The sequence below is a fragment of the Camelus ferus genome, chromosome 11 (genome assembly GCF_009834535.1).
Source record: "Camelus ferus isolate YT-003-E chromosome 11, BCGSAC_Cfer_1.0, whole genome shotgun sequence".
Classification (NCBI taxonomy): domain Eukaryota; kingdom Metazoa; phylum Chordata; class Mammalia; order Artiodactyla; family Camelidae; genus Camelus; species Camelus ferus.
This window is the reverse complement of record NC_045706.1, coordinates 61,417,798-61,428,230: the sequence shown is the minus strand read 5'-3', so window position 1 is coordinate 61,428,230 and position 10,433 is coordinate 61,417,798. Positions and strand designations below refer to the sequence as shown.

Sequence of the window (10,433 nt, the reverse complement as noted above, 5' to 3'; positions counted from 1 at the left end):
CCCAAGGACCCACAAGTGGTACCCAGGGTGGGATGCTGGCTGGCTTTCAGAATGAGTGCTCCTCCTCTGGCATCCTCTCCCCTGTCCTGCCAAGTAGTTCAGAACCCAAGTTCCCTGTTCAGTCGGTGGCCCAAGAGCCCCAGACAGGGCTCTGGTCCCCTTTGAGCCTGAGTCTACTAATCTGTAAAATGGAGCTTGGGATCTCTCAGGGATGGGGTGTGAGGCTTAGTTGCTCATGCATGCAATGGTTTCCAAGCTCTGGTCTGGAAGTCTCCCAAGAATGTCTGCATTCCTGGACTGTAGGATCCAGTTTGACACCAGTTCTCGTCCTCATTTCTTGTCCTTGGCATCAGACCCAGAGACCTTGCAGGCAGCTCTCCATTGGCCCCTCAGTTCCATCACCAGCTCGATGCGGAGGGACGGGACTGCTTCCTCCAGTCAGGCTGCCTGGATGGTCAGTCCAGTCCCTGTAGGGCCCTGCTCCATGTGAGAGTTCCCACCTGGGAGAGTCCAGTGGAAACCCTGGACCCCAGGGCCCCAGGAAGTGCCTGGCCTTTGGAGAAATCACAAGGGCTGTGCACCCACTGGCCTGGGCTGCAGGGTGGACGTTCCCCGTGGGACTCGTCCTGGGGCTGAGCACCAGCAGGCAGCACCTTTTCTCTCTCCAAGCCTTCCTCACCCTTATTCACTGCTCTTAGAGAAAAGGAGGTGGGGGGCCTGTTCTCTTCTTCCTCCAGGGACCCACTCCAAAGCAAGGTCCACCTTTTGTGGAACGCCACAAAGCCCTGCCCTGACAGACACACACAAAACCGACCTAACGTACACTTTCCTTATTCTAGTGATGCTGGACTAACACAGTCAGGCTCAGATCCCAAATTTAGAACCATGGCAAAGAGACCAGGCATTGGCTCAGGTGATTTGGGCTGAGTGGTCTTGTCATCGCTCCCTGGCTGTGTGACCAGGGACAGCCCCTTCATCTCCTCTGCTTCCTTATCTATAATCATAATAGTAAAGAACTGACATGCACAGGCCAGGGGCCAGGAGCAGTACCTTAACTGGAACTGTCTTACTTGGTCTTCTTAAATGTCTAATGAGGGATATGCCCACTTTCCCATTGTACAGATGGAGGAAACTGAGGCACATGGAGATTAAGTGCCTCAGAGTCTCACAGGGGCAGGATTCAGTGACATGGTGCAAAGTATCTACCCTAGGTCTGTGGGTGAGGGCACCCTAAGCTGCCATTATTATTTATAGCGTCCACAGCCTCTGAACTTATCTGCATAGACCTCAATTTTCCAAGGGTCTCCATCCCTGATCCCCTCCACCTTCCTATGGAAATTCAGCTTCTCCTTGGCTCCCAAGGTCCCTGTGAAGCGACTGCAGGAGGTCAGCTGGGCAGCAGGCTAGCCATGGGTCAGGGAAGCCCCTGCATTTGGTAGTCTCCCCTCTTAATCTCCAAGACGCCCTCCCCTTAGCAATAACTGTGTCTGTGATGCCAAGAACCCGCCAATGCCGCTGCAGCTATGTCTTTTCTGTGTCTGAGCGATCGCCTCCCAGAACCTCAGTTTTCACATCTGTGAAATGGGGGTGGTGAAATGACAACGCCTGCAGGTGGCGGAGCGACGGCCTGCCGGGGCTGCGCCTTTGCCCCGCGCGGCTCTGGGCGCCCGGAGGCCCTGGCCCGGCGGGGGCGGGCGGCCGGAGGGGCGGGGGCCGGGGGTGGGCCGTGGCGGGGGTGGGGTGGGGAGGGGAGGCGGGCGCGGGGGGGGTGGGGAGGGGAGGCGGGCGCGGGGCGGGCTTCGCAGCGGCCGGGCCGGGCGGGCGGGCAGGCAGCGGCGCTGCTCCCGCGTCACAGCGCCAGGCGCGGCGGGGAGATGCGGCTCCTGGCGCTGGCGGCGGCCGTGCTGTTGGCGCGGGCTCCGGCCCCTGGTAAGCGCGCGGGGCCCGGGCGGCTCGAGGACCCCGCGGCTGGGGCGAGGGCGGCCGGCGCCGGGGAGGCCGGGGCTCGGGGCTCGGGGCTCGGGGCCCGGGCCTGGCCGGGAGGCCCTGCCGCCTCCGGGCCGCCCCCTCCCGCGGGCCCGGCTCTGGCCGCCCCGGCGGCGGGGCGCAACGGCGCCTGCGGAGCGTCCGGGATGCGCGGGCGGCGGGCAGGGCCGGCGGCGCCCCTTCCTCGCTCGCCGCGCTGCCGGGACCCCCGCGCTCCGCAGAGACCTGCCGCAGCCCGGGGCCCGTCCAGGGGCCAGGCCGCCGGCTAGAAGACAGAAGCGGGAACGTGCGAGCCCTAGTTGTTGGTTGTTTTCTTTTTTCTTCCCAACAGCCAGCGCCGACAGCTGTTGGCACGTTAGTCTGGGCAGCGACTTCCCTTGAACTCTCTTCGGGGAGTTCGTCGGAGGACCCAGTCCGAAGGGGCTGGACCCGCGCCGGCCGGCGGTTGGGGTCCGGGGACTTGTTCGTGGGCTTTTTGCGATGACCAGGCTTGGAGAGACAGGGGGTCCGCAGCTAGATGTAGCTGGGGACCCTTTATCAGAGCCCCCTGCTTTAAGAGCAGCCACTGCCCACACTGCTGGCTTTCATTTGGGATTTCTGCTCTCTCTTCTAAGTTGCTGAAGATTTGTCTTTCTTTATTTCCCAGCTGAAAAGGCTGTGCTGGCTACAATAATAGTAATAATGAATATATCAATGGTACTCACATTTCTTGGATGCCTGTTGGGTGCCACGGTTGTCTCATTTAATCACAACAGTGCTTGGATGTAGTGGTGACAAGAGTAAATATATATCTCAGTGCTTTGCAAACATTAATTCAGTTAAGCTTGCCAGTAACTTCTGAGGGAGGTGCTAATATTATTACCCCCATTTTATAGGTGAGGAAACTGAGGCCAGGTTCATGAGTCGACTTGCTTTAAGTCGCAAGGCTTGTTTAAGTGGTGGAGCTGGGATTTGAACCCAGGAAGCCTGGCTCTAGGCTGCTCCGACTGGCTAGGCTGTGTTGCCTGTGTTTTGTAAGTAAGGGGGCTGATGCTCAGAGTTAAGCAGTTTTCCAAGGGTGACCCAGCTGCCAGATGGTGGAGCTGGCATTTGAGCTAGCCTAGATCAGGCTGAGGGGGAGGGACTTGGATCACGTGGGGAAGAAATTTACCCGTTGTCCCCTGGCTACCAGTTTTCCAAAACGAATAAATCATCATTTTGGAAAATGTTCCTCCTTTCACAGTTGTCACTATCTTGGTTGACAACGACTGGAGGTTTACTGAGATGGTTGGGCCAGGGCAGCTCTGGTAGCCAGCAGCTAGTGAGGTACAAAGGGGACACAGGGGTCTTTGTCCCCCCAGCTCCATAACCACCTTCTTTTCTTTTTTTTTTAATTGAAATATAGTCTATTTACAATGTTATATTAACTTCTGGTGTACAGCGTAATGTTTCAGTCATACATATACATACATATATTTGTTTTCATATTCTTTCTCATTATAGGTTACTACAAGATAGTGAATATAGTTCCCTACACTATACTGTAGAAACCTATTTATGTATTTTATGTGTAGTAGTTAGTATCTGCAAATCCCAAACTGCCAGTTTATCCCTCCCTCTCCCCTTTCCCCCCAGTAACCATAAGTTTGTTTTCTGTTTATGAGTCTGTTTGTTTTGTAAATGAGTTCATTTGTGTCCTTTTTCTAGACTCCACATATAAGTGATATCATATGGTATTTTTATTTCTCTGTCTGACTTACTTCACTTAGTATGATAATCTCTAGGTACATCCATGTTTCTACAAATGGCATTATTTTATTCTTTTTTATGGCTGAGTAGTATTCCATTATATATACATGTGGTGTATGTATATCACAATTTTATCCTGTCATCTGTTGATGGACATTTAGGTTGTTTCCATGTCTTGGCTGTTGTAAATAGTGCTGCTATGAATATTGGGCTGCATATATCTTTTCAAATTAGAGTTTCCTTCAAATATATGCCTAGGAATAGGATTGCTGGATCTTATGGTAAGTCTATTTTTAATTTTTTAAGGACTCTCCATACTGTTTTCCATAATGGCTGCAACAAATTACATTCCCACCAACAGTGTAAGAGGGTTCTCTTTTCTCTACACCCTCTCCAGGTTTTATGGTTTGTGGTCTTTTTCATGATAGCCATTCTGACCCGTGTGAGGTGATACCTCAATGTAGTTTGATTTGCATTTCTCTGATAATTAGCAATACTGAGCATTTTTCATGTGCCTATTGGCTGTTTGTATGTCTCCATTGGAGAAACATTTGTTTAGGTCTTTTGCCCATTTTGAGGTTGGCTTGTGTGTTTTTTTGTTATTGAGTTGTATGAGCTGTTTATATATCCTGGAAATTAAGCCCTCGTGTGACTACCTTCTTAATCACAGGTGCTGTCAGAGAGGATGCCCCCGGAGAGGGGATTTTGGGGGTTGGGGACATTCTCATGTTTCCAGGGGACCTCAGGAGCCTTGAGAGCTGGAATTGGGGAGCATTCAAGGTCCAGTTTGGCTGTGCTCAAGGCTGTCTAATAATGATGCTGTAACTTACCACGTGCCCTCATTCTTCTTGGCGTTTCACCCACAACGCCTCCTCACGATCCCCCAAGAGACGGCCTGGCAGAACCGCTTCATACCTAAGTCTGGACCCTTACCCGCTGCACTTTTCTACCTCTCCATTTTGAGGTGAAGCAGAGCCTTAGATCTTACTTGGTCCCACCTTTCATTTTATAGAAAAGTAAACTAAAGGGTGAAACATTTACTCAAAGCCAAGCTGTAGTCCAGATTGGTGGTTGAGGGTTGTCTCTGATGCCAGATGGCCTAGGTTCCGAATTCCAGCTCTGCCACGTGCTGTGTGAGCTTGAGCAAGTGGCTTTGCCTCTCTGGGCCTCAGTCTTCTTGCCGTAAAATGGGACTAAACATAGTATAAAGATAAATTGAGAAAATCCATCTCAGGTGTTTAGAACAGTACTTGTCCTGGAGTCCAAACCCATCAAATGTTAGTGTTTATCATTGATCAAAGCCGTGTGTTTGTCCTGGATAAGAGCTATTTTAAAGTGACGGGCTTAATATGAACACATTATCCTCAAGGCTGGGTCTGGTTCTTGCACCTCTGCTTGCTTGATGCTCGGTAAACACTGGCTCCTAGTGTCGTGGGTTTTTAAGTAATACAACTGCATTTCTTTCAGAGATTTATTTGTCATGGATTCAGACTCTCTCATAAGAATGAGATTTTCACTGCTGACTGGTACGCATAATTTTTCATTCCTTGTCAACATAGAGGTTCTTGGCTCCCTGAAATGAGTGGAGCCAATTTCATCAGGACAGAGAAGTGTGATGCACAGAGCCACCAGCACCTCATTAGCCAGGTCAGAACAGAGGGACCCCAGCCGTGCCCAGCTCAGCATCCCAGGCCACGCAGGCGCCTTGTTCTGTTAGAAGTTCTGTACCCGCTTGTACCTGTAAGTTGCTGACTTCGTTTTCATGATGAGTGTGAAGCAGGGGGCGGGGATGAGGGAGAGGGAAGGGCTGTGTGTTTTAGGCTTTTTTCTGAGCTGTTAGTGCTTTTCACGACATTATCCAAATGGGAACAAGAGGATTAGACCTTGTAAATCTTATCCACAGGAACTTAATATTCGCTTACAGGCAGAACCAGCTACATCATTTGTGGGAACCAGTGCAAAATGGAAATGTGGGGCCCCTCATTTAAAAATTGTTGAACTTTTAAGAGAGCAACAGTAGAGGTTAAGTCAAGTGGTGAGGGGGCGGGGCTCCAAGCATAGGGCTCCGTGTGGTTGCAGACTGTACCCCCCAAAATCCCACCCGGCTCACAGGTCAGTGTGTGTATGTGTCCCTTTCTATGATCCCCACCTGCCCTGCTCTCAGCGCCTGCAAACTTTTATAGGTATTTTAAAGGTGTTTTCTTGTTGGAGCCTTCAACCTAGCATGCAAGGCATCATCGTCTTCCAATTTTTGAGATGAGGAAAACTGAGGCTCTGAGGGCCTCACTCCTAGTAGAACCAGGTTTCCAGTCTGGCTTTGTTGGATTCCAACCCCTGGCTCTCCGCCTAGCCCTGCCACACCACTGGAAGTCCCTGGGCCTTGAACATCCCAGTGTCCAGCCCACCGGGGAGAACCCAGGCCTGTGCTTGTTGAAGGAATGAGGTTCCCTGCAGCAGGAATCCTGACCCTCTGTTTGGGTGAGTCTCTTTCCTGCCCATTTTATTATAGTCTTCCTTTAAGAGCTGGCCTTGGGGGCCCTGATTTGGGTGCAAAGTCCTTTCCTGAGGTCTGTAGGCAGACATAGGTGGCCACCTGGGCCCTGGTGTGGTGCATTTCACCTGAGGCCACTAATCTTTCCACTTCCAGCCTGCGCCAGGTGCCTCCTGCCTCAGGGCCTTTGCACATGTAGAACTGTCTCCCTGAATTAATGTTGTAAACTCCAACTCAGCCTTCAGTTCAAGGTCACCTCTCCAGGGTCTCTTTCTTCCCTGACCTCACAGATGAGATCCAGATCTCACCTTGTGTTCAGGAGCCCTGCACCATTTTTTAGTAGCGTGTGACACTTTTTGTAGTTACATTCTCCTGTGTCTTTTTCCCGATGACCAGTGCCTTGACCAGTGCCTTGCCCTGTGGGCTCTCAGCTCCACAAGGTTAGGCATGCCTCTTCTTCCCACAGTGTCTGGCTCATGGCTGTTCTCAGCAACTCTTTGTTGAGTGATTAAGTAGGGTGTGAGCTGGGGTGTAAGCTGGAGGAAGCAGAGCGTTGAATGTGTAGATGGCCAACTAGCGGGGGCGGAGGGTATACTTCCAACCTCATTTGCCTGCAAAGCAGGGTTAGGAAGCAAGAAGTTAAGTTCTCCAGCTTAGAATGACTTCTGTACTTCCCCCTCTTTGGCCATGAAGTGGGAGACTCTGCCCTGCCTGGGGTGACTCCGCCATGCCTGGGGCGACTCCCTCACCTTACCTGACATCGGAGGGTCTAGTAACCCGCAGCCTCCCCCGTCTTGTGGCTGGCGTGGCCCATGCTTGCTTGCCCTGCTCCTCTGCCCTGCAGAGTGTGGATGCTCTTTTGTTCAGGAGACCCAGGAGGGAGGGAGGAGCCTGGACACCCCCCCGGCCCCTGAACTCTAGTCAGCCTGCCTCCACTTCCCACCTCTCAAGCCCACTGTGTTTTCTCTGTTGAGCCGTGCGGGGCCCGATGACTGTGGTGGGTCAGAAGCCATGGTATGCTCTCTCCTAGCATCTGAACATCCAGCCCAGCTCCTGCTGGCCAGCACGGGGCCTCCACCTGCATTTTCTCCTCGCCTCTCACAACTGTGTGCCCATGAGCTGAGCTGTGCTCCCAGGGTTTAAGGTGGTCATTGCCAGGATCCAGGGGAGGGCATTGCCTGGGGCACTGGCTTTCTGAGAATGCTCATTGTGGGCACAGGGACCCACAGCCCCTGAGAGCCTGTGTCCTCTAGCAAAGCTTAAAGCCCCCGAGGGGAAGCCCTTGCAAATCGCCATTTCCATCCCACCCCGTATACCCTCATGTGAAAGCAGGTGTAAATTTCAAGGCTGGTGGCCGGATCGGGGCTGAAATGAGCCTTCCTGTGAGCACGGTTGTATTGGTCTGCTCAGGCTGCTGTGACAAAGTGACACAGACAAGGGGTCTTCGATGGCAGAATTTTGTTTTTCTTGGTCCTGGAGGCCAGGAGTCTGAGATCGACGTAGTGGCAGAGTTGGTGTCTTCTGAGGCTTCTCTCCTTGGCTCGCAGATGGCTGTCTTCTCCTTGGGTCTTCACGTGGTCTTTTCTCTGCCTGTGTCAGTGTCCTAAGTGCCTCTTCTTATGAGGACAGCAATCATGTTGGATTAGGGTCCACCCTAAGGACCTCATTTTAACTTCGTCATCTCTTTAAAGGCCCTTGCTCCAATCCAGTCCCATTCTGAGGTACTGGGGATTAAGGCTTCAATATATGCATTTGTAGGGCGTACTGTTCAGCCCATTATAAGGGTCTTTGTACTTCAGCGGGGGAAACGTGCTTGGGTTACTGGTAAGAGAACGTGGGGCAGACTGGAGGCCGAGAGGCGTGCTGGTTAAGCCAGAGTGAGGGTTTAAGGAAGGGTTTAGGCATCTAGGGAAGATGGTTCAGTCCATCCCTTTTCGTGGGAGCTGCTGACTCGGCCTGTGATGCAGAAGTGGAGGAGTTACGAGTTTGCCTCCAGGATGGAATCTGGCCTCCCACGGGGACCGGAGCACTTGGCAGGTTCTCCTGGTTTCAGTCACTATAAATAATCCCTCCTTCATGCAGCGTTAATAGGAGGAGACGGGGAGGGTGTGGGGTCCAGGCTGTGCTCTCAGCCTGTCCAGATTGTTTCAATTTCCTGCCTTCCCCAGCTCTCCTTGCCTCCAGTGGGGAGCCCTCGGGGGCGGGCCGGAGCTGGACTAAGGTCCTGGAAGCCAGCTGCCTCCTCTCTGCTGCTCTCCGCCTGCTGAGCCTCCCGGGCGGCTGTTGGAGGGGGTCAGCCTGGTGTCCCCGGCTCTGCCGTGGGGCGCATGTAGATTTCAGACGGGGCCCTTGAGTTTGGGGAAAATGCTTTTGGACCAGTTTAATAGGATGTATGGGCCTGATGCTGGCTGGGCGGGAGAGGTGCAGGGGGGATGGTGGGGACAGTTCCTCCTCTTTGGGCCTGTGTGCATGACTTGTGTGCACAGTGAGACTGTTACTGGGGAGCAGGTGACTTCCCTGGTTACCTGTCGACCCACCTTCCCTGAGTGGCTTTCTGGGTGGCTTTGTCCTTTGTTACTGCAGACCTAGAAGACCTCATTTTTGTCCACAGGGAGCTGAGTCCAGGTGAGCATCGGTCTTCTTTCTTCTGACTTGACTTCCATCTGTTTTTTTTTACATTATCAAAAGACTATCACAATGTAGTAAGACGAATAATGACCCCTAAAGATGTCTGCATCGTGATCCCTCGAGCTGTGAATGGCCCCTTATACGGCAAAGGGCACTTTGTGGGTGTGATTATGTTAAGGATCTTGGAATATCTTGGACTGTCCTGGTGGCCTGGCTTCTAAGAGGTGAGAAAGAAAATGACAGGAAATTGACCCTCAAGTCATATCCCTCAAGACGTTTCGTTTGTTAAGTCAACAGTGGAGACCATACGTGAGGGTGAACTTACTCTCCGGATTTTCACGATGAAGGATGTGGTTTGTGAGACACCCCCTCTCCGCACTCCCTCCACAGTGCACACAGGGTCTCGCCTTGTTGACTTGCAGCCTCTTCACAGTGGAGGGTCCCAACTTTTCCTCTTTTCATCCTTTCTCCTTGCTCACCTGCAGCACTGACCAGGGCTCAAAGCTTTGGGCGACTCTGAGATGGGGGCCCAAGTCCTTCATGTGACCAGAAGCTGGTGTTTGGGGACCATTTGTAGTTTGGGGTGACCTTGGGGGCACCTGCTCGTGCAGTGGGGATGGCAGGGAATGGTGCCTCCTGGAGTTGTGCACTGGGCAGTGCAGGGGTGATGATGGATGTGGGCCCTGGTGAGAAGACAGCCCTGCTTGGACAGAATGTGGCTCTGGGCATCCTGTCCTTTCTGGGCTCCTCCTGCCAGGGGAGGCTCACCTGTGAGATCCGGGGTTGCATGGCCGCTCTGCACCATCCCTGCAAACACTGTGCAGTACCTCTCTTGGGAGAGGGCCTCTGTGAGCGTGGCTGGGCTTGCCCGCTCTTGGGTGGCCATGGGGGTGGCGCTTTCAAAAATCAGCTCAGGGAACATGGTGGCCAGGGAGGGGCAGCCGGAACTAAGGAACCAAAGTATAGGAAGTAGCAGCCTGGGTCTGGAATCCTGGAGCATCTTTTGAGTTGCTGAGAGAGTCTTGTACCCCTCCCCGCTTCTGGGCTCATTCATTCTTTATTCCTGCACTTCAACTCTTAGGCTGTAGATCAGGTTCCAGAGAGACCTAAAGCGAGAAATTGAGGCAGCCCAGTCATTACAGCTCCCCGGTACTAGTTTAACACCCACCTGACCGGTACTGAGAACCTGTCCTGGTTACAGTTGAAAGAGCTGAGGCAGGGGAAGCGGCTTAGAAGGCAGCTCTTGGAGCCACAACATTGCCCACTTAGGAGGTGATGAAACTGACCTGAGCAGGCCTTGGGGAGGCAGGTTGGGGTCGGGAGGGGATTGAATGTGAACTGGAAATTTTTAAGAGATTCCCCAAATCCAAATCTTTATGTGAAATCTCCTGAATTTTTGATGTCAGTACCTAATTAAAAATTTTTTTAAAAGTGTGTCTGGGCTAGATGGTCAGTGGCATCTCACATGAATAGGATCATGTCATAGGATGAGGACACAGGGGCCCGTAGAGGTTCACCCCACCCCCGAGGAGGCTCCTTCGAGAAGCAGAGTGAGCATGGAGGGGGCGGGGCGGCCTCTCTGGTGGTGCAGATCACCCTG

The 10,433-nt window shown here is 52.7% G+C and overlaps 1 protein-coding gene across 2 annotated transcripts in view; it reads left to right on the top strand.

The window, feature by feature from the left end:
* Positions 1-1,796: 1,796 nt before the first annotated feature.
* Positions 1,797-10,433, top strand: part of VSTM4 (V-set and transmembrane domain containing 4) — an 89,384-nt gene continuing 80,747 nt past the window's right edge. Inside the window, exons 1-2 of one of the 2 annotated variants that reach the window (XM_032491670.1) lie at positions 6,138-6,192; positions 8,789-8,830. In XM_032491670.1, the coding sequence (XP_032347561.1) occupies positions 6,153-6,192; positions 8,789-8,830 (82 nt within the window). In that variant the 5' untranslated portion in view covers positions 6,138-6,152. Of the gene's footprint in view, positions 1,930-6,137; positions 6,193-8,788; positions 8,831-10,433 lie in introns of those variants that run through there. The other variant, XM_032491671.1, reaches the window with a different exon arrangement.